The sequence below is a fragment of the Barbus barbus genome, assembly GCF_936440315.1.
Source record: "Barbus barbus genome assembly, chromosome: 24".
NCBI lineage: Eukaryota > Metazoa > Chordata > Actinopteri > Cypriniformes > Cyprinidae > Barbus > Barbus barbus.
Genome location: NC_136752.1, coordinates 29,255,371 through 29,277,870, shown reverse-complemented (window position 1 = coordinate 29,277,870; position 22,500 = coordinate 29,255,371). Strand labels below are relative to the sequence as shown.

The 22,500-nt window shown below is 33.2% G+C and overlaps 1 protein-coding gene across 1 annotated transcript in view; it reads left to right on the top strand.

Annotated features, from left to right (window-relative positions):
• The window catches only part of wasf1 (WASP family member 1), a 61,589-nt gene that overhangs the window by 19,213 nt on the left and 19,876 nt on the right, over positions 1-22,500 (top strand). Inside the window, exons 2-4 of the mRNA XM_079375851.1 lie at positions 12,160-12,319; positions 13,160-13,294; positions 20,722-20,875. Of these exons, the coding sequence (XP_079231977.1) occupies positions 12,187-12,319; positions 13,160-13,294; positions 20,722-20,875 (422 nt within the window). The 5' untranslated portion in view covers positions 12,160-12,186. The remainder of the gene's footprint in view (positions 1-12,159; positions 12,320-13,159; positions 13,295-20,721; positions 20,876-22,500) is intronic.

Genomic DNA, 22,500 nt, shown 5'->3' with positions numbered 1-22,500 from the left:
GTTTGACTAAAAGTTGACAAAAATGCAATGACTTTTCGTCGACTAAAACTATGAAAGACTCAAATGACTATTGATATATTGATATATAATGACTAAAATGTGACTAAGTCTATTAAGCATTTTCGTCTCAAGATAAAGACTAAGACTAAATCAAAAATGCCTGCCAAAATTAACACTGATTAGAACAGACTTTGTTTGTCACTGATTGTTTAATCATGAGTGTTTGGAAACCCGCGGGCTTCAGAAGTGATTTCTAGCGTGAGTCCCGGTGATCTTTTATCCCGAACACACGCCGATGGCACGATACAACCTTCTGCAGCACGCTTTAAATCAGCCGTGCAGTGTGTCTTCAGCCTCCAGATCTCATTATGTGCACGGCTGCAAATCAGTGTCTGTATTATCATTCACTACAGCAGGACACAACGGCTCTGTTCAAAACCTAATGCTTGTATGGAAGGCAGACAGGGCCAAAAGTCATGTCAACATGCACGGTTTGTCCATGTGTTAACACGAATAGCAGCCAATAAAATAACTGTAAATGATGAAAATTGACTATGTTTGCATATGTGATGGTATACAAACATATACAAATATCAGATGCAATGGTATACTGGTATGCACGTATGCAAACACCAGATGTTATATTTCCTCATGAGGGATAATGCATCGGTATTCAGTTGTGTGTGATATCAGTCTTATGTCTTAATTCGTTGTTTAGTTCAATGTTCTTTCTCAGGTAGAAAAATCTTAATTTACATTGTAACATTAATGAATTTACTCTAGCACAGTAGACATCATTAAAACAATACCACAATAAACTAAAGAAAAATTAATATGTAGGTAAATGTAGAGGTAAATCTGCTTGGCCAGAACGGTGGAAACTGCACTTTAGCACAGCCAGAATCTGAATGTTTACACAAACAAAAGAATCACATTTAAAATCGGCACGTTACTGTGGACAAACAGTACATGTTGAACCGGGTGAATTTCACATGTTCCACTTAAATACTTTTGACCCTGTCTGCCTTCCATATGCACAGCATAGCTGCCTTCGAACGGTGCTGTTATATTTGAGAAATTTGGCAAGATCTTTGCTGTGTTTTTGGTAAACCACAATTTTTTTAAACCAAAGTAATATGGTAACACTTTATTTTAGGGTCTCTTAACTAGTTAACTAGTTAGTTAATAATGCATTATTTTGGCATGTGGATTATTTCCAAGATAATGCGTTTTTAGCTGCTGTTTTTATTGCAAGATCTCATTCATAGGTTTATGTACAGTCTTCTAATGCCACATTGAGGCTTAGGGTTAGCAGTGGACCGTGATGCTTACTTTATTCTTCAAAAAACGTTTCCTTACAACTCACTGAATCAGCATCTCGTAAAATTTTATATTTTCTATTGAGATTGGGTTTGTGTGTCATGCTAAATAATGTTTAACTCATTCCACTAGTTTGGCATTATCATGTTAGCAAACATGAACATACTTGCAAATATTAGTTAAAATAGTCAAATTTTACAAACTTATTTCAATTAAAAGAACTATACTAGAATTATAAAAGAACTGCACAAAAACATTTTTTTGTTAAAAAAACTCAAATTGCCAGTTAAAGAATTGCATAGAAACAAGGAATTACATAGAAATGGCAAGTAACGCATTAAATTAAATGTTAATTTTTGAAGTAGAAAAACTGACTCAAACTCAGATAATCTGTTTTATTTACAACATGTTTACAGTGTAACAGAATTAGACTACCATTCACACATTATTTTTATTAGAGCTAAAGTATTAATAGGATGCTTTAAATATACAAATTAATAAATATATAATCACTACAACTATTTTAAAAAAAGAAAGTGTTTTTTAAACCTTTTTAAATATTTAATTATTTTTATCACTACTTTTAAGAATTACACTCTTCTTTGATCAGTTCTTAAAAGAACCATGTGTTTTTTCTTTTTAATTTTAAGCATCTAAAGAACCTTTTTCCATTTTATAGAACTTTGTCCGATGGTCAGATTCCATGAATGTTAAAGGTTCTTTATGGAACCATCAATGGCAACAAAGAACCTTTATTTTTAAGAGTGTAAGGTCCACACTTCTTTCTTCGTCCACTATCTAGGATGCATTGTCTGCGCTCATCGTGATGCATTCTGGGATTGTTTTCTCTGTTAAGAAATACATATGATGCAGCCTCAGATGTTGGTTACAGTGGCATGCATGGCTTGGACATCCACGGTTTTAATGATGCTGCGCACTAAAGCTCGTGTGTAACTGTTTGTTGTCTGTAATCAAGTGTATTTTGTTGTGGATGTTAATGTGTCTTGAAGACAGACATCTATAGACACGGGTCACATGATACCCACAATGCACCCATTGATGTTTGTTCAAACAGACAGTGTTGTTTTTGTAAAATACAAGCCTTGTTTGTGCACAGAATGAACTCCCACTTCCCCCGTTATTTCAGAGTGGTACGACCCTGGTGGCCTTTGCTGAGCTTTCTGAAGACACTTCTTTGTGTGTGTTTGTGCGCTTGACAGACCCTTACTTCAGTAGTAACACCGAGAAGCAGCTCTGTTGTGCCGGAGGCCGGATTGGCATACTGTGCCCATTGGCAGCGTCCGCTAGCCTCGTTTACCCAGAAACGCCTCCATTCATGGCAGAGCCAACATGGCGGTTCTTTAAAGTGAGCGCAGTTGGAGTTAATGGGCCAGTCATGCGACTGCTCGACTCACAGCGGATCTATCCATGCTTGATTGATGAATGATTCACATCAGCATGGTGACGCACCGTTCACACGCCACGGCTCTCATTATCTACCGGTTTGGCCATTTCTGGATGATTTGGAAACAGAATTATTGGGTGAAAATCAAACCAAACTTCAACCAAAACAACTACCAGAAATGCCATTCATAACTTAAAATGTGAAACTCAATAGTTTTTACTGGGGAGAAAATCTTAATAATACAGTTTAAAAATCTACAAATTATTTTTTTTAAATTACTATATATATATATATATATATATGAATACATACACATACAAAAAAAATATTTCATGTAAAATTTACTCAAGATTTTCTAAAAATATGTGAAAACATTTTTTATTTCAGTTTGCCCATGTTGTCATTCATCTAATACTGAATCTAATAATTGCTAATTGTTTACAATTATACAAATCACACAATGCTTTTTTTTAAATTCACTAAATATTTTTAAAAATTAAAAAATTATTTGTCTAATATATATATATGCACATTACACATTATATATAGAACAATAAATATTTCATAGAATATTTACTCAATTTATTAGAAATTATTTGAAGACAGGAAAAAAAAAGTCCAGGCCGTAAGTCATCTAATGCTAATAAACACAAATTTAATAGGACAGTTAACAATTTTACTAAATATTTTTTGGTACATAATAAAATAATTGGTGTATAATACACATTTATGTTTAATAATGCTAAATGAAGCCTAATGTAAATTGCTGAAAACCTATTTCTTAACATTCACTAAAAATATTTTAAATCCTTTCCCTTAATAATTTTCCCTACTATATGTCCTATGATGATAATCGAAAAATATTGTCTGATTTATCACTATATATATAGTTTTATCACTTCTCTTTTTTTTTTTTATCACATGCTAATACCATGTTATCAAACCAGCTCATTAATTAGCATAAAACACCCATAACCAAATATAGTTAAATGAATAACAAAACAGTCACAGATCTATTAATATCTACTAAATATATTATTAGACTGATTAAATTAATTAACATCTGCAGGTAAAACACATCAAACTCTAGCTAAACTAATCAGGGCCTGTTTTTCTCTAAATGAACACACATTATTATAAGCACCAATATAGCATTACAGCAACTGTCAGTTTATAATATTTATCAATGCACTTCTATAAACATGTTTTTATGCCCTAAACCTATAAAAACAGACTCAAACAGAATCCTTTGAGGCTGCCGGGTGTTGGGTGTTAGATGTGTGTGATTGAGGGCGCAAACATTTAAAGCAGAGCGAACTGAACCTGCGGCCGCTGTGTTGTGCTTTCTCTCATTCATTTTTCATTCTTCACTCAAACTCTCCGAAGCGCAGCGTCAGCAGATTCAGCGTAATGAAGTTTCTTCTCCGCTAAACAGCCGCGAGCGTTTCCTCCGAGTGCCATTGTTCAGCTCTACAACTCACATCTATTATTGATGGCTTTGGTTTCTGCCATCCGGCTTCTTCATCTGCACTTTGTCCTTCAAATCTGGACTTATTAGGCCAAGAGCAAACTACAATAAAAAATGATGAAATGGAGAAAAGGACAGATCCTGATACACAAGTGTGTAAAGGATTCTTGAAAAGAAAATGAAAAATTGATATTTCAGTTTAAAAAATGAAATGTGCATGGATAAATCATCCAAAATAATATCAATAATATGTAAAATATTCAAAATTGTGCATGTCCAGAGTTGGCTGTAGACGCAGATAAGAGCAAAGCACTCTGGGATATCAGCCTCAGCTCGGGCGTCTTATTTATTCATGCAGGTTGATGCATCAGTGGTGAAGGTCACAGTGGACACGAGCACGGCCGTTTACTCTCATTCAATTACACAGAACACGCTGATCCCGGATCTGCTCCGGCGCTCCAGGAGCTTTTATTCATCAGATACAACGTCAGATTCGATCTGCGGCATTAGAGACGCTCTCGAAGACTGGCTGAAAACATCTCTGATGAATGATCAAAGCTATTACAGACTCGTTTCATTCAGACACATTCTACTGCTTTAACTTCAACATGACTGTTTGCAGTCGCTTGTTCTTGACCCTCAGAGATATCATATCCAAACTACAAAAAGTCCTTCCTTTAAAATGGATAAATAAACAAATAAATGTGTGAGAAACAATCCCAAGTGAATTAATAGCATAATATATAATAAACAATATTTTAAATATATTTAAATGTTTTATTAAATAAATATAAATATGTTCCTTCATTTGTCTAGTGCTGTCCTGCATGCTTTTAATATTAATATTAAATATATTATACACATGATTAAATATTAACAGTATTAAATATGCAATATACATTAATATTAATATGCTGTACTTTTGGTCACATTATATGTATATTTATTTATCTCGAATATAAATTTATAAAATAAGTGCACAGATTATGTTGCTACACATGGCATGTAACCAAAATATTTACAAATATTTAATATTTTAGATTTACATTGCATTTTAAGATTTAGGTGTAAAAGACTTATGTTTAAGAAGAAGTATATTATATTCATGTTCATATTCATTATATTAAAATTATAATTTAAGAATTATATGTGTGTGTGTGTATAAACATGATAAAGTGATATATATAAAACACATGCACACACACAAAAATTTGTTATTTTTAATGTTTTTATACTTTTTGATGCATAAATATTACAGTATGTTATATTCATTCTCATAATAAAAATTAAAATTACTTGCAGTATTTGTATTAAAATTACAATGTAAAAAAACTATATCATTTTTGGCCATTTTTAAATGTATTTTTTATTTTTTCATGTATTTTTTTCTTCCACTTTGCATTTATATTGACTTTAGTTATCTCCTAAATAAATTTGGCATAAAATGGCATTGGCAGTCTGTACTCAAAAGAAGAGATATTAAAATGTGTGGTTTTGTTCCAGCTTCATCCATCACACTTGAAAGTGAAGATGTAGTTGAGTGCATTGCATTGTGGGATAGTTCGCTCTATATTGACACTCATGCATTTGGCAGGAGCTTTTATTCAAAGTGAATTGCGTTGCACTCAATGTATATATTTACTTAGTTCATGCATTCCTTGGGAAGTCAAAGGAAACATGTACTGTACACTGCAGAAATGGAAGTGTGCTATAATGAAAACACAACGGCACACGCCTGCAGACCTGGATGACACCATAACAAATGAGAGTTCACTATTTGAGATGAAGCTGCTTGTTTTATCCAGAAATAACGAGACTGAGCCACGGATCCATGAGCGATTATGTGTGCGTGTTATGTAAGAGTCTTGCTCTCTCCGGCTCTTTTGTTTCCCGTGTGAGAACCTCATGAGACTCTAATGGAAACCAGCTGTTGGGCCGATCGCATCCACAGCCATCCTGCGCTCTGATTGGCTGAGGCTGGGCTGGCTGCGCTCTGATTGGCTGCTGCGGGAGCGTTCCGCTCTCTGTGATTGGTCTCTGTCTTTATGCAAATGCAGTGGAGTGTTTGTTCAGGGTCAGTTTTAGTGCAGGACACTGCAAATCAAATCAGTCATACAGAATATATAAAGTTAGCAGCTTTCTGTAGTGTCTTCAAAAGATTAGACAGATAAAAATTAAAGGGAAAAAACTGATAAAAACCAAACTGTTCTGAAAAACGTCAATTTTTGCTTCTTACTTGACAAAAATATTGTGCAGCACAACAGTTTTCATCATTGATAATAATCAGAAATGTTTCTTTAGCAGTAAATCAGTATATTATTATGATTTCTGAAGATCATGTGACACTGAAGACTGGAGTAATGATGCTGGAAATACAGCTGCAGATCACAGGAATAAATTACAGTTGAACAGGTATTCACACATAAAACACTTCTATTAAACTGTAATAATATTTCAAATTTTTTACTGTATTTTTTATCAAATAAATGTAGACTTGGTGAGCAGAAGAGACTTTTAACTAAACATTAGAAAATCTCACTGGCCCCAAACTTTTGAACACTTGTGTATGGATTTGGGACGCACCTTGTGAGGAAGATGAGAGCAGAGGATGATGGGATACCTGTGAACACCTGTGGACCCAGAGGATTCTGGGATGTGTGAATATTAGCACTGAAGGACATTGACTGCCATCTCAGCGCGAGGTTGCCGTGGTGATGGCGGATTGTAAAGCGTCTCGTTTGCTTTCTGCATATCAAACACCCATCAGCAGCTCATCCCATTATTTCATTAGAGTTTAATTCATGACTCTGCTCTTACTGCAGATGAATCATCAGGCAGTGCTGTTCTACAAATGATTTCATGAACTTTGATTGAATAATTCTAAAATAAGAAATAATTTGCTCTATCTCTGCAAAAATTCATCTTTTTTTTTTTTTAGCAAACATCATCTACATGCTGTGGGTGCAGCATTCTTATTGTGAACCAAAACTGCAACTAAAACTATTAAAAAATAATTTTCATTTATTGAAATTAAAGGTAAAAAAAAATATAAACATTTGGTTAAAAACTTAAATCTAATAATTTGAAACAGCAGCACTCTCTCTCTCTGCGTGTGAGAAAAAAGCAAAGCGACAGTGAGTCGTGCGGTTCACACTAGAGCTTACGGTACGTCAAATACAGGTGTGTTGCACATCCATTCAGATGAACTGAAAAATAGCACAGATCGCTTGACTGAGAGTGAAACTCTGAAGCGCTCGGTCAGAGTGTTCGGCGAGTATAAACTATATCTGTGCTAAACTTATACATAGCCTCCAACTCACACACTGGCGAGTAAAATCTGAGCATTTATTAGCCAGTGGCTAATATTAGACCTCATTTAGTCGCATATGCGAGTGATTTACTGGCAATGTGCTAGCACGTTTGTATTACTTCTTCGCTACTGTACATAGTGGTTGTTCGTGGCAACACAAGTGTTTGCATTCTGAGCAGCGAAGAAGAATTGATTTCCGATTTGCAGCGTTAAGCAAAGCTAGCCGGCATAACTATAGGTCTTGTTTAAGAAAATAGTATCGGATCGGTACATGGGTTCAAGTACTCACCGATACCGATATCGGTGGAATTTCCGATACTAGTATGACAAACTTAAATCATTTTTGTCTTTTCAAGATTTGGAGAAGGTTATTCATGCTTTTATTACCTCACGTCTAGATTACTGTAATTCTCTGTACTCAGGTCTTCCTCAGTCATCGCTTTCACGCCTCCAGTTGGTACAAAATGCAGCTGCAAGGCTGCTGACTGGGGCAAAGAAATATGACCACATCACTCCAATTTTGGCTTCACTACACTGGCTTCCTGTCCATTTTAGAGTTCAGTTTAAGATTCTGCTGTTTGTTTTTAAAGCTCTTAACAATCAAGCTCCGTCTTATCTTAAAGTTCTTCTTATCCCTTTGTCAACTACCAGACGTTTAAGATCCACTGACAGGGCTCTTTTATCTGTCCCTCGCTCCCGTTTGAAAACCAAGGGTGACAGAGCCTTTTCAGTTAATGCCCCTCGTCTATGGAACCAGTTACCTCTAGAATGCCGCCTTGCACCTTCCATTACCAGTTTTAAATCAAGATTGAAAACATATCTTTTTTCCTTAGCATTTTAATTTCAATTTTATTGATGTTTTATTGGTTGTCTTGTTTGCTCCTTTTTTGTTTTCTTTTTTCATTTTAATTTCTGTTACATTGTTAAGCACTTTGGATAGCTTTGCTATGTTTAAATGTGCTATATAAATAAAATTTACTTACTTACTTACTTACTTAGTATCTGAATCGGAACAACCCTAATAAATACATATTTTAAGTAATATAATCAGACTACTTTTTGAATAGTTTTAGTTTAGTTTTGACCTAACTCGTTTATCACATTGATTTAAATAGGATAATCTTGTACCATTATGATATATATTTTGTGTAAAAATGTTGGATTTCTAGCAGTCTGATCAAATGGCTCTTGCAAAACTGTTTGTTTCGTTAACATCTGGTTTACTGGTGTCAAACTTGCAGTGATGTTTGTCAGCGGTTTATGGGAATACAATATGTGTGTGTGGCGTACAGTACAGACCGAATGTCCAGCGGTCTGCTGTTCATCACGCGTTTAGAAGCAGCAGATCCGTCGTGATGAAGGATGTGACGAACAGAAACACTCATGCTCTGATTTACCGGATGACGATCCTTCATCAGAGCCGCCAGAACTCATTAACCGCGACACTCATTAAACAAGACAAACGAGCTCACTCCTCAGCACATACTCCTCAGCACCTTCCATCAGTACGCTAGAACACAAACTCTGAAAAATCAGTATCAGAGAGGTGCTTCACCTTCAGAAAATGCTGATCGCCCCCAGCAGGAGTCAAATTAAATATTATATAAGCCTTTTAATATTACATTTCATTTAGATTTATCACAGTTTTTATCGTGCTACCAATATTTGGAACGTGTCTAAATACATCTTAATCATAGTGATCTTTATTTTGTATCAATAAATAATATATAAAAATAATTAAAATAATAAGATATGACGGAATTGTGGTTGGCAGATTAAGTCTATATTGACACTTCATTCATTAGGGACTTTTTTAAGTATATCCATTACAAATAAAAAAATGCATTATTTTAATTTGTAAAAATGTATGTAATTAATATTATTTATTTTAAATTATAATTGATTTTAAGTTATCAAAAAAAAAACATTAATTACACACATATATATATATATATATATATATGTGTGTGTATACTGTATATAGTAAATATTTTAATAAAAAAAAAATATCATTTTATTAGTGTTAATAATTATTTTAAATTATAATTGATTGTGAGTTCTTAAAAATGTATGTACAAAATATATATATATATATATATATATATATATATATATATACATTTATATAAAAATATAAATATATAAAAAATATTTAGTTATATTTTCATTGTAAAAATGTATGTAATTAATATTATTTATTTTAAATTATAATTGATTTGAAGAAATTATATAAATTATTTTAAAATTATCATTTATTTTTTTATAATTATATTTATTGAATTTTCACTGTTATACAAAAATAACAAGACATCACCCAAAAAAAAAAAAAAAAAGAACAAATAGCTCAGATTTTTACATAAAACAGGACTACCCCATATATAACAGATTAGGAAAAGAAAAAAATGAATACAGCAGAAAAGTTAAATGTCCAGAGAATTACACAATTACAATATTCCTTGTAGTATAATAGGGCGAAGATGAGGTTCCATATAGCCCAGATATGGAGTCCAGACTTTATAAAACTGACCTGTTTTTGATGTAATACATAGGCAAGACGCTCTAGGGGAATCCACTCAAAAATGATCTTATGCCAACCTTTAAGTGATGGAGATTTATCACTAATTAAATTAAGTAAAATATTTTTTTCTGGCAGCAAAGGAGAGAATATTATACAATTTCTTGTTAGCAGATGAAACAATACATTTATTAGGTATACCCAATACCAATGAGACTGGGTAAAATTATAATTTATTTAATTACTATTAATTATTATTAATTATTATTTATTACTTATAATTTATAACTAGCTACAATATAAAAACAAATGTAAATATATTATTATAATATAATTAATATAATTATTTCAAAAGAGAATAATTCCTTGTAAGATTGTCGTAAAGTGATTGGAATCTTTCACTCTTAATGTGATTATTTCTGCCTGAACGTGTCGAGCAGCAGTGACCCCGCTTTCAATTAGTTACATTCAAAAATGTAATTTTTTTGGGACATAAAAGTCATTATGAAAATATTCTTCAATGGTGGGAGGTGGGAAAGGTCCAAATTAAAACTTTCTGCCAACAATTTTCATCACAAGCTTGGATTAGTATTAAAAACAAAATGTCTAGATTGGAAGAGGATATTTCTATATTATATGCTTCATTGATTTGTTATCAAAAACACAAGAATTAAGACACATTTTACATGAAAAAGTAAAATCAGCACTTGTTAGAACAAGGCTTATTACCATCAATGATATGGATGCACCTACAAGGTTTTTTTCAATTTGGAAAAAAAGGTTGGTTATAATAATCTCATGCATTGTTTACGAAAGCCTGATGGAAGTATTACTTCGGACCCTTTAATGATGAGAAGAACTGCTGTTGATTTTCATGCAAAATTATTTGCCAAAGAGGACATTGATTTTGATACGACGTGATCTTTTTAATGATTTACCAACCTTGAAAGAGGAAGATAGACTCTCTCTAGATCTTGATATCACCTTTGAAGAAGTAACTGATGCAGTAAAACAACTTTCATCGGGACGAGCACCAGGCTGTGATGGACAAGATTTTGGCGATAAGTTAATATCATGGATAAAATTATTGTATATGGGGTCTGAAAGTATGATTAAAGTAGGTGGTGGTTTAAGTGTACCAGTTAAAATACAAAGAGACCAATTGTACAGTTTGGCGATTGAACCTTTATTGTGTTTGCTAAGACGTAAATTAAAAGGGTTAACTATAAACGGTAGTTTTAGAAATCAGTCTATTATTTTGTCTGCATATGCTGATGATTTAACTGTTATAATACAACAACAGAATGATGTACAGATGTACAGCTCAACTGGGATAAAACTGAAGCGGTATGGTGTGGCTCCACCAAAGATAGTAGATTACCTATACTTCCTAATAATATTAAGTGGGGTAAAACAGGATTGAAATATTTGGGAGTGTATTTGGGTCAAGATGAATATAAAAAGAAAAATTGGGAGGGTTTATTGGAGAAAGTCCGTGCTAGGTTGTCTAGTTGGAAATGGATGCTACCCCAGCTATCATATAGGAGGAGAGTACTGATTGTCAATAATCTTATTGCATCAATGCTATGGCATAAATTAATGGTACATTTACATTTATTCGTTTAGCTGACGCTTTTATCCAAAGCGACTTACAATTGCTATATATGTCAGAGGTCGCACGCCTCTGGAGCACCTAAAGTGTCTTGCTCAGGGACACATTGGTGTCTCACAGTGGATTCGAACCCAGGTCTCTCACACCAAAGTAAAGTAAAGTCGTGACGTATTGTCAAGTATGGTGACCCATACTCGAAATTGGTGCTCTGCGTTTAACCCATCCAAGTGCACACACACAGCAGTGAGTAGTGAACAAATGCACACACACACACACACACACACACACACACACACACACACACCGTGAACACACACCCGGAGCAGTGGGCAGCATAAGTTGGGGGTTCGGTGCCTTGCTCAAGGGCACCTCAGTCGTGGTATTGAGGGTGGAGAGAGCGCTGGACATTCACTCCCCCCACCTACAATTCCTGCCGGCCGGGGACTCGAACCCGCAACCTTTGGATTACGAGTCCGACTCTCTAACCATTAGGCCACGACTTCCCTAATGAACACTCTCTCTCTCTCAGGTGTGGTGAGCGAGCGAGAGCGTCAGGATGCCGCTGGTCAAGCGCAGTATCGAGCCTCGTCACCTGTGTCACACAGCTCTGCCGCACAGCATCAAGAACGAGCTGGAGTGTGTGACCAACATCTCTCTGGCCAACGTCATCCGTCAGCTGAGCAGCCTGAGTGAGTCCAGATCTCCACAAACATGCTCCTCTGTCTCTCTAAAGACACATTCAAGCGCTTTTGATGTTGTACAGTGGCACATCTGCAATGCCATACAATACTGCATCTGCTCACTGTACTCTGCACATTTGGATGAAACACATTTGTCCAGATCACATTTCAACCCCAAATTAAAAGGAATATCTTTATTAATATCTTTATTTATTTATTATTATTATGTTTTACAAATTTTATTGTTTACCTCTCTCTAAATATATAAGTTGTTCTTGTATTTTAAATTGTAAAATATTTATTCATTATGGTAACATTTGTCTAAAGAAAAAGATCATTTATATTTTGCATTAAAAATGATGTATACTTTTTATTATTTTATTTATATTATTAACTATTACTTTTTATTTAATTATTTTTTATTATTCTTTATAGTATATACATTATATATCTGTATATTATATAATAAATGATTATATATAAATGTTACATTTTTAATTTTTCTTATTTTTATTCTTTTTATAATTTCTCTCTCTATACATTTATTATACAAATTGTTAACTTTGTAATCATAAAATAATTATTCATCATGGTATATTTGTTGAACTGCAAAAAAAAAAAGAAAAAACAAGGAAATTTATATTTTGCATGAAAAATAAAACAATGTATACTTTTTAAATTAACTTTATGATTTTATATTTATTTATTGTATATTGCATACTTCATATATTTGTCAAATGTCATTTTATGACAGTAATACGAACCACATGAGAATCATGAGAAGAACCAAAACTGAGGTTAATTATGAAAATAATTTCTTTTGTTTTTGGGTGTTTTGTGTGTGTTCAGGTAAATATGCGGAGGATTTGTTCGGCGAGCTCTTTAATGAAGCTCATTCCTTCTCATTTCGAGTGAATTCGCTTCAGGAGAGAGTCGACCGCCTGTCAATCAGCGTCACTCAACTCGACCCCAAAGAGGAGGAGTGTGAGTACAAACACACACACACACACACACACACACACACATACACAGACACAGACACAGACACACACACACACAGACACACACACACGCACACACACAGACACGCACACACGCAGACACACAGACACAGACACACACACACACACACACGCAGACACACAGACACACGCACACACACAGACACGCACACACGCAGACACACAGACACACACGCAGACACACACACACACAGACACACACACACGCACACACAGACACACACACACACACAAAGACACACACACACACACACACACACACACGCAGACACACACACTCACTCACTCACACACACACACACACACTTCAGTCTGTTATCGGCTGTGATTGAGTTTCTCGACTGGTGAAACTGACAGCATGTTTTCTGGAAGCTCGACAGAGCTGAGATATCTGATAACAGACAGAAAGAGAGACAGATTCCTCTTATCCACCGACAGGACCCTGAGCTAAATCTGCCAGCATTTCACACTAAAACAGTCATTTCTGGGCCAGAAAAATTGGTTTTGCACCGACCCAGAAACCAGTGCCCATTGGGATCATTTTATCAATTTAATATACATATCTATCTGAAAACATTTAATAATAATTAATTAAAAGAAGTCTCTTCTGCTCACCAAAGCTGCATTTATTTGATCAAAAATATAGTAAAAATTGTGAAATATTATTACAGTTTAAAATAACTATTTTCTATGTGAATATGTGTTAAACTGTAATTGATTTCTGTGATCAAAGCTGTATTTCCAGCATCATTACTCCAGTCTTCAGTGTCACATGATCTTCAGAAATCATAATAATATACTGATTTACTGCTCAACAAACATTTCTGATTATTATTAATGTTGAAAACTGGACATTTTAAAGTTCTTAGATTCAAATTCAAATAGTGTTATATTTTTGGTAAAAAATAAAGTCAATAGAATTTTTTTTGTAACATTTAAATAACGTTCAAATCACGACAAGAAAACTGGACATTTTAATGTTCTTAGAAACATTTCAAAACAGCATTCCCACAACATTGCTATAACCTCATTTGTTAGCTAGGATCTTGCAAACTGCAAATCCATACATGATTAACCGCTGTAGGGAAATAACGTTAAATCAAAAATAAACATTTAAATCAAGTCATTTTTGTGTTTTTTTCATCTAGGTGAACTGGCCATAGCTTTAAAAAATGTCAGTTGGTGCGACCATGATTTATCTTGAAATTAATTAATTTCCTTAACATGCATCATTTTTTTTTATATAAGTTCTTAGTAATCAAAGTGTTTAGAAACAAAGTATTTACAGTTTTTTTTTTTTTATAATTATTAATAATAATTTTCATATTTTTGTTCTAAAAAATTATAGAATTAAAAAAACATAAATAAATATTTACAAAAACTCAATTTTTTTTTTAATACTTTGTTTCTAAACACTTTAATTATTGAGAAATAATAATAAAAAATGTTAAGGAAATGAATTAATTTTAAGATAAATCACGGTCGCACCACCTGACTTTTTTTTTTATTCATCTAGATGAAAAAACACTAAAATCAAAATTTGGACAATTGCAATAGATATTATTTTTGTATTTGTCGAAAATCCTTATACGTCATTGACCCATATATATATATATATACAGTATACAGTATACACAGTTTATATATACCTCCTGAACTCGACCGTTGCTGTATATATAGTGAGTGTAAGCGTGGTTTGGATATAAAGAGCAGCAGTCTGATGGATGAGCAGCGCTGTCATGATGACCTCTTCTCTCTCTCACGCTCCTCCACCGTCTTTATCAGCCTGAAACTATTTCAATTACACCGTACTCCGTGAACTCCAGTCTCTGGAAACGGGCTTTATTACGGAGACCGGGCCGGTGTGGGTTCAGCCGCTGTCTTCTGTGAGCTGTTAAGAGAGTAATAACTGTAATGGTGAGCAGAATTACCGTCTCTCGCAGTGAAGTGATCCGTGTCGGTAAGGACACATCCATCCCAAACGCTCCGTCAATCCGATTCTGCTTCAGACCGACACGGAGAGATCCGAAGTGAAAAGCCCTGGAGGATCTGCAGCACTCGAGTCTGACAGATGAGTTTGGGATCTTGATGCTCCTGCGCTGTGACATGATCAAACCATTTTAAACAGCTAATGGTGTTGTAAATATTATGCATGCAAAATATTTATTTTTATTTACAAATAAATAAATCAAATGAAAACAATTTGATTTCCAGAATTTTAATCAAATTATTCATATAAAAATAATAATAATAATACACTTAATATTAGGCCTAATTAATAATAATAATATAAATTTAATATATTATTTAATGTAATATAATTTTAATAATATAAATGCGAATGCAATGCAACACAACTTTGAATAAAAGCGACTACCAAATGCATAAATGTAAATTAAATATTTGTATTATAAAATAAAATGTTTTATTAATAATAGGACATTTAAAAATAATAATAAATAAAGAGTGAAAATGAACTGATAGATCACCAGAGATACACACTTTCCCATATACATATATAAAAATACAAAATGTCAGCAAAAAGTGACATATTGCTCAAACAGGGCCACTGGAATTGGTGTTTAATAATAATAATAATAATAATAGTAATAATAATAATGTGCTAACTGAAAACTGAATATAAAAATTAAATAAAATAAAAAAAAATAAAAAGCAAAGACATGTAAACTCAGAATTGCAAAGAACAATTTTGTTAAGTTTAAAATTAAGTTTATATCTTGCAATTCAATTCTCAGACAGTCTGAATTATGAGGTAAAAAGTCACGATTACCTTTTTACATTTGATAAAAATGGCAAAACAGTTAAATAATAAAATATAAAAATAACTTAATTAAGATATTAGCAAAAATCTATAACAGTCTCTTAATTCTAAAATAACACTTTATATCACTGTTTAATTTTGTTTCAGTTGTTAGGCAAATCAAATTTGAATTTGAATAATTTTTTAATGTTGATTTAATGTTGATTTTGTTTGCCCATTTACAAGCATACAGCATTAAACGTTGTTTCAACATTATTTCAACCAAATGTCCAACATGTGCAACGGGGAACTGCATTTTCAGTCTGTTTCACACACACAGCTATAAGCACCATGAGAGCGCGTAAATGATGCTCATGTCGAGAAATGACTTTTTACCGCGGTGGAAAGACCTTCAATAAATTTGTTTCTGCTCTGCAAGTGTTGTGACGAACTGGATGGCTCCGTTTATTGAAATCATTAATTATTGAAATGTCAACACTGAGGAACAAATAAATGCACGTATGAACACAATTCATGCTGTAAATGTTTCACGCTTCATGTAGAGGACAGAAAAGCTGGACAGAGCATCTGATCTGAATTAGCTGCTGGTCTGTGGTGAAACTGAGGCTCATTATGACCCATAGTTCATCTGGACGGGTAACGTTTCTAATTCAACACATCAGAATCAAGCTGTTAGTTTCTGGGTTGTTTTACAGTAAGTGTTGCAAATCCATTTGACAAAAAAAGGCTCTTTGGAAAAAGGATCTGCTTAATGCATAAATAAATATACATATACAGTATGTGTGTGTATTCAAAGAATGGCAAGAAAACATTGAGTTAGATGTGAAATTATGAAAAAATTAAAAAGACTAAATCTTGTATTTACAACTAAGCGTTTTATTTGCAACTTTTTTTTTTTTACATATATATATAAATATATATATGAAGAGTTCATTTGCAAAAACAATTCTCAGAAATCATGTTTTTTCATTGTGCTTTCCAATTAATCTCAATCAAACTGCAGTTGGGTTATTTTGACTAGGTTAAAAAATAACTTTAAAAAACAGCTAACTAACACAATAAAACACAGTAAAAACATGATAACAATAAAAAACACGATTTTTGACAATTTAAAAAAATTGCGTTATCTGTATATATACACACACATTGTTTTATTACATATTTTAAAATTAGGCAAATAAGTAAATTCAATTGAAAAATAACAATAACCTGATGTGAATCAGTATTATTTTATTATCATGGCTATATACTATTATAGTTTGTATTATTATTTTTAATTAATTTAATGTTTATATTTTCTGTTTTCACTTTAATTGTAGTTAGTTTTAGTCATTTTGTTGTGCGTTTTTGTCATTTAATTAAATAATTTTGAAAAAATAGAAATGTTGCCTTAATAAAATAAACAAGTTTATGAGATAACTGAAAGTTTATACATGTAATGAAATATTTAGAGCGACACAATCTAAGCTGGAATCATCCAATGCTTCGCAAACAGAGTCTGTTTCATTTCTGCGACTCGTTTTTGAACCGTTAAAATCAATTCAATGATTTGTTTCTGTCAGATGTGTTCATGAAACGCCCACATGCCATTTTACATGAATCTGAATATGTAAACAACACCGACTGAATTATTTGACTTTGAGAAAAGCTGAAGGACTGGAGAAGATTTCAAAGAGAGAACGAAAAACATTCACTGAAAACAGATGAAAGCATTAAAGATTGCTGTTTCTGCTCACAGGTGATATTGATGAAGAGCTGCTAATAAACACACACACATTGAGTTCATTGAGAGCTCTTTCTTTCAGAAACACATCAGTATGAAAGGAGCCGCGGCTATAAAAGCTCTGAAAGAGTCTTCATTCATTGCTCCGTTCTCTCCAGATATCAACAGCTGACGCCTCTGTGGCTTTCGCTCTTTTGCATGTAAAGATTTTCCTATAAAAGTTAAGTAGCTCGTGCCTTATGACTCTGTTCACACGGATCATGTCTTTCAAACTGCCAAACAGATCAAAATACCATAAAAATGTCATAAATATCTACATCAAGACTGACTTAAACTTCTTTTAGGCTAAATCGGCAAACCTGTTCTGGCATAATTTTGTCATATACATTTGAATTATTTTATTTAATGAAAATAAGGAACAAATCAGGCTGTAATTTGTATTCAGACACATATTTTGGTAACATGGTTGCAAAAATCATGCAAAACAAACAGAAAATTAAAAGCTCATATAATATTTAGGTTGACTATTTTTTACCCTTGTTAAAAAGTGCACTTAATTGTGCTGAATGTGCACTTGTAGTGTACTTCAAATCTTACTACTTGCATCTAATATTGATAAAATAAAAGGGAACTTAAGTGTACTTAACTTAACAGATTTGTACAAGTGTGTTTTGTAATAATGTCAAATTAAAAGTCTTTAAAGAACATTTTAAATGTAATAATCTTTTGTTGTGATGTGTTGACTAAAGCACATGTATAGTACTTGATTATAATTTTAACTGTAGTGACTTATTCAACATTACATTTTAAGTTAAAATATTTTAAATGTACTAAATTGCTACCTTATCATTGCAAATGTGTAAATACAAACATATTTAAATACAAGTTTCAATAGAAATTGCATTATTTTAGTTACCAGCTTTTCAGTACATTTAAACATATTTCAAAAACAATAGAATTATGAAATCTACATAAAGCTATACTTAAGTATGTCAAAAAAGCACCGCTAATTGCAGTTAATATAAATGTAAAATATTATACATTTTTATTTTTAATTGAAATTAACGTGCAGTTAAGTGTCTGAAAAATTACAATCAGTTTGCACTAAAATATATTTTAAGTATTTTATTTCAGTATTTTTTCTGTATTAATATTTTTTAATCAGTGTTTTCCTCCCATAATGCAATGCATGTAGAGAACCGCCCCTCCAGACCTTCTGAACTTTAAAAAGTTGCATATTTTTTGAAGATAAGAGTCTAACAAACAAAAAAAGCATAATTGGCAGACCCTGAACACTGGTCATGCAACAGATCAATTGCATTTGCATGCAAAATACCTTCATTAGCATAAATTACTCTAGCAGTAAGTATCGTCCTGTATTGTCTGACAATAATTGGGACAATTAGACGATTACAATGACGCTGATAGCAGCTCTCACTTCGGCTGTGATTGCTTTGACATCAGACAGCGCCACTCAAATGATTTCATTACATTTTAATTTCCCATCAACCTCAGTGTCACCAGCTGCCTTTCAGCAAAGGAGAAACAAAGTGGTTTGTTCACAAGAGTGATGGAAATACACCTGAATATGAGGAAAAGACAAAGAAATGAGAAAAAGTGCAGAGAAACAAGCACACTCTTGACATTGTGAGAGAAGGACGAACATCCAAAGCTTCACCGCATGAGAATGAGTTGTTTTGTGACTTAAATTGGGATAAAAGGTTGTGCATTACAGTGAGTTTACTTCACTTGACAAAAAGGTTTTGTTAAAGAAACTTAACTGAGGTAAAATCTGAAAAAAATGGTGTAGAAACATTTTTTTTTTCACCAATAATTGGTGTAGAAATTGCTAGTAAATTTCACAATTATTTACAAAGAAATGGCAAGTAACACACTGAATTAAACATGATATACGTGCAACAATAACCACAATCATCATAAGTCATATTTGAAAAACAGATCCTATTGATACATTTAGTTAGAAAATGTCACTTTCCTTGATCCAAGTTGTGCATTATTTTCTTATGTTATAGCGCCTCCTAGCACTGTAAATCATGAGATTTGGCAGGTTTACTCAGACTGTCCAGATGTACATTTGCACCATTTTTTGTGAAGTTTGGACTCTGCATTAACAATATACAGGTCAATTAGTAATTATGGCCTCGTTTAAAACATGCATTGGCTTGTATCTGCCAAGCGATGAGATGAATCCAAATTAGATGACAAATTTGAATGTAAAGCATCTCTAGATGCTTCATGCTAAACTTCATATGCATCAGACGAATGGCCTAAGACTGGTTTTCATTGTCACTAAAGCTTCATTGGGAAAATTTAAAACAGCGTGTCCAGATTCAGACTTGATGGAGGATTCATAAGGAGACAATTTTGACTATATATTTTTGGATCTGATCTAAATCTACTTTAACATGCATAAATCATACACTGCAAAAAAAAAGATTTTCTTACTTAATATTTGTCTTTTCTAGTATAAATATCTAAACATTCTTGAATCAAGATGCATTTACTTGAAAAGTGAAATGATTTAAGATATTAAGTCTTGTTTTCTTAAAAAAAAATTATTACAATTTTGTTAGTTTTTGCTTAAAACAAACAAAATATCTGCCAATGGGGCAAGAAAAATATTCTTGTTTAGCCTTTGAATTAAGATTATTTTTCTTACCCCATTGGCAGATATGTTTTGTTTGTTTTAACCAAAAACTAAAAATATATATATTTTGTTACTAAGAGAATCATTTTTTGCAGGGCAAAGCCCACCAAAAAAGCTGCAAGCTTCCATATAAAGTCTAATCTGTTAATTCAGCCAGACTCACGTGTAGAAACGCAGATGTCAGTCGGTCTGATACGGTGTGTGTTTGTGTCTCAGTGTCTCTTCAGGACATCACCATGAGGAAGGCCTTCCGCAGCTCCACCATCCAGGACCAGCAGCTGTTTGAGCGGCAGTCTCTGCCCGTCCCCATGCAGGAGACATACCAGCTGTGTGAACAACCTCCGCCGCTGAACATCCTCACGCCATACAGGTCAGAACCACATTCACACATCAGACCCAACATCAGATAATCACTCCGGAGACGGTTACATCTGACCTCAGAATTACTAAAGTAACACGAGCTGCAGTCAGAACTCTGAACATTCTGAAAAACATTATATTCAGCCTAAATACATTCATTTATGCCAATAAAACTCATTTTAAATGTAGTTTTCACTACATTTTTGTCCTGTTTTCCAGTATAGCTAACTATAAACATTTTTAAATCAAAATATATTCACTTGAAATGCAAAATGACATATTATATCTTGTTTTCTGAATAATTTATGAAAATAAGTGAGTTTTTGCTTTAAAAAAATGCTAAATATCTGTCAGCAAGGTCAGAAATATAATCTCGTTTTCCCTTGGAATTAAGTTTATTTTTCTGACCCCATTTTCTTCGTGTTTAAAGCATAAACTTAATTCTGATACATTTTTCAGAAACCAAGACTTAATATTGTTTGTCATTTTGCTTCTCAAGTAAATGTATCTTGATTTAAGAATGTTTGGATATTTGTTTTGGAAAACCAGACAAATTGTTTTATTATTTTTTCTCTCCAGTGAACTCAAACACTACTCAAATGATCTGAGCTCATATTTTTGCTCTGTATGTTTAGTGTTAGTGACTCACAGGTGTCTGTATTTCTCCTGAGGACTTTTATTTGATACTTCATGAACGATGCAAGGATAGAGCCATATTGTCTCCATCTGTGCTCTGGTTTATGCCGTTGTCATGTGTCCCTGCTGCTGTTTTCACGCGTGCGTCACACCGAGCGAGTGTTTCTGGAATTAATGCTCGTTACTGGAGGCTGGAACATTTATTTTGAGAGCTGCGTAATATGCATGAGCTCTCTCTCTTCACACGTTCCCTCATTACTTCATGAAGACGCCGGCACCGGAGGTTATTTTATTAGACATCAGGACATATGTTTCCTCTCCTCCTGTAAAACCGTTGTCTTCCACTCCTGCTAAAAATGGTACAAAAGACATCTGTTAAATCGCTCATTTTGCTCAACAGTCGTTTTATGCGCGTCTTCAATCCTCAGGATAAATTCAACAGAAGTAGTGTCTTCTGCTCACCAGGGCTGCATTTATTTGATCAAAACTACAGTAAAAATTGTGAAATATTATTACAAATTAAAACAGCTGTTTTCTATGTGAATATGTGTTAAACTGTAATTTATTTCTGTGATGCGCAGCTGTATTTTCAGCATCATTACTCCAGTATCTTTCAGAAATCATTATAATATACTGATTTACTGCTCAACAAACATTTCTGATTATTATCAATGTTGAACACAGTTGTGCTGCACAATATTTTTGTGGAAACCGTGATACATTTTATTTTTCAGGATTCACAGATGAATAGAAAGTTCAAAAGAACAGCATTTATTTGAAACAGAAACCTTTTGTAACATTATAAATATCTTTACTGTCACTTTTGATCAGTTTAATGCATCCTTGATTAATTGTAAGACTGTAAAACAACCACAGCAGCTCAAATTCACACGTTTTTCTTCATCTGTTGCGATGAAACTGTGTGAATGTGTAATTTTCAGCACTGATTGGCCTGTCAGGTGAGTCTGGAGGTGATAATTGCTTCATTTGTTCATTTCT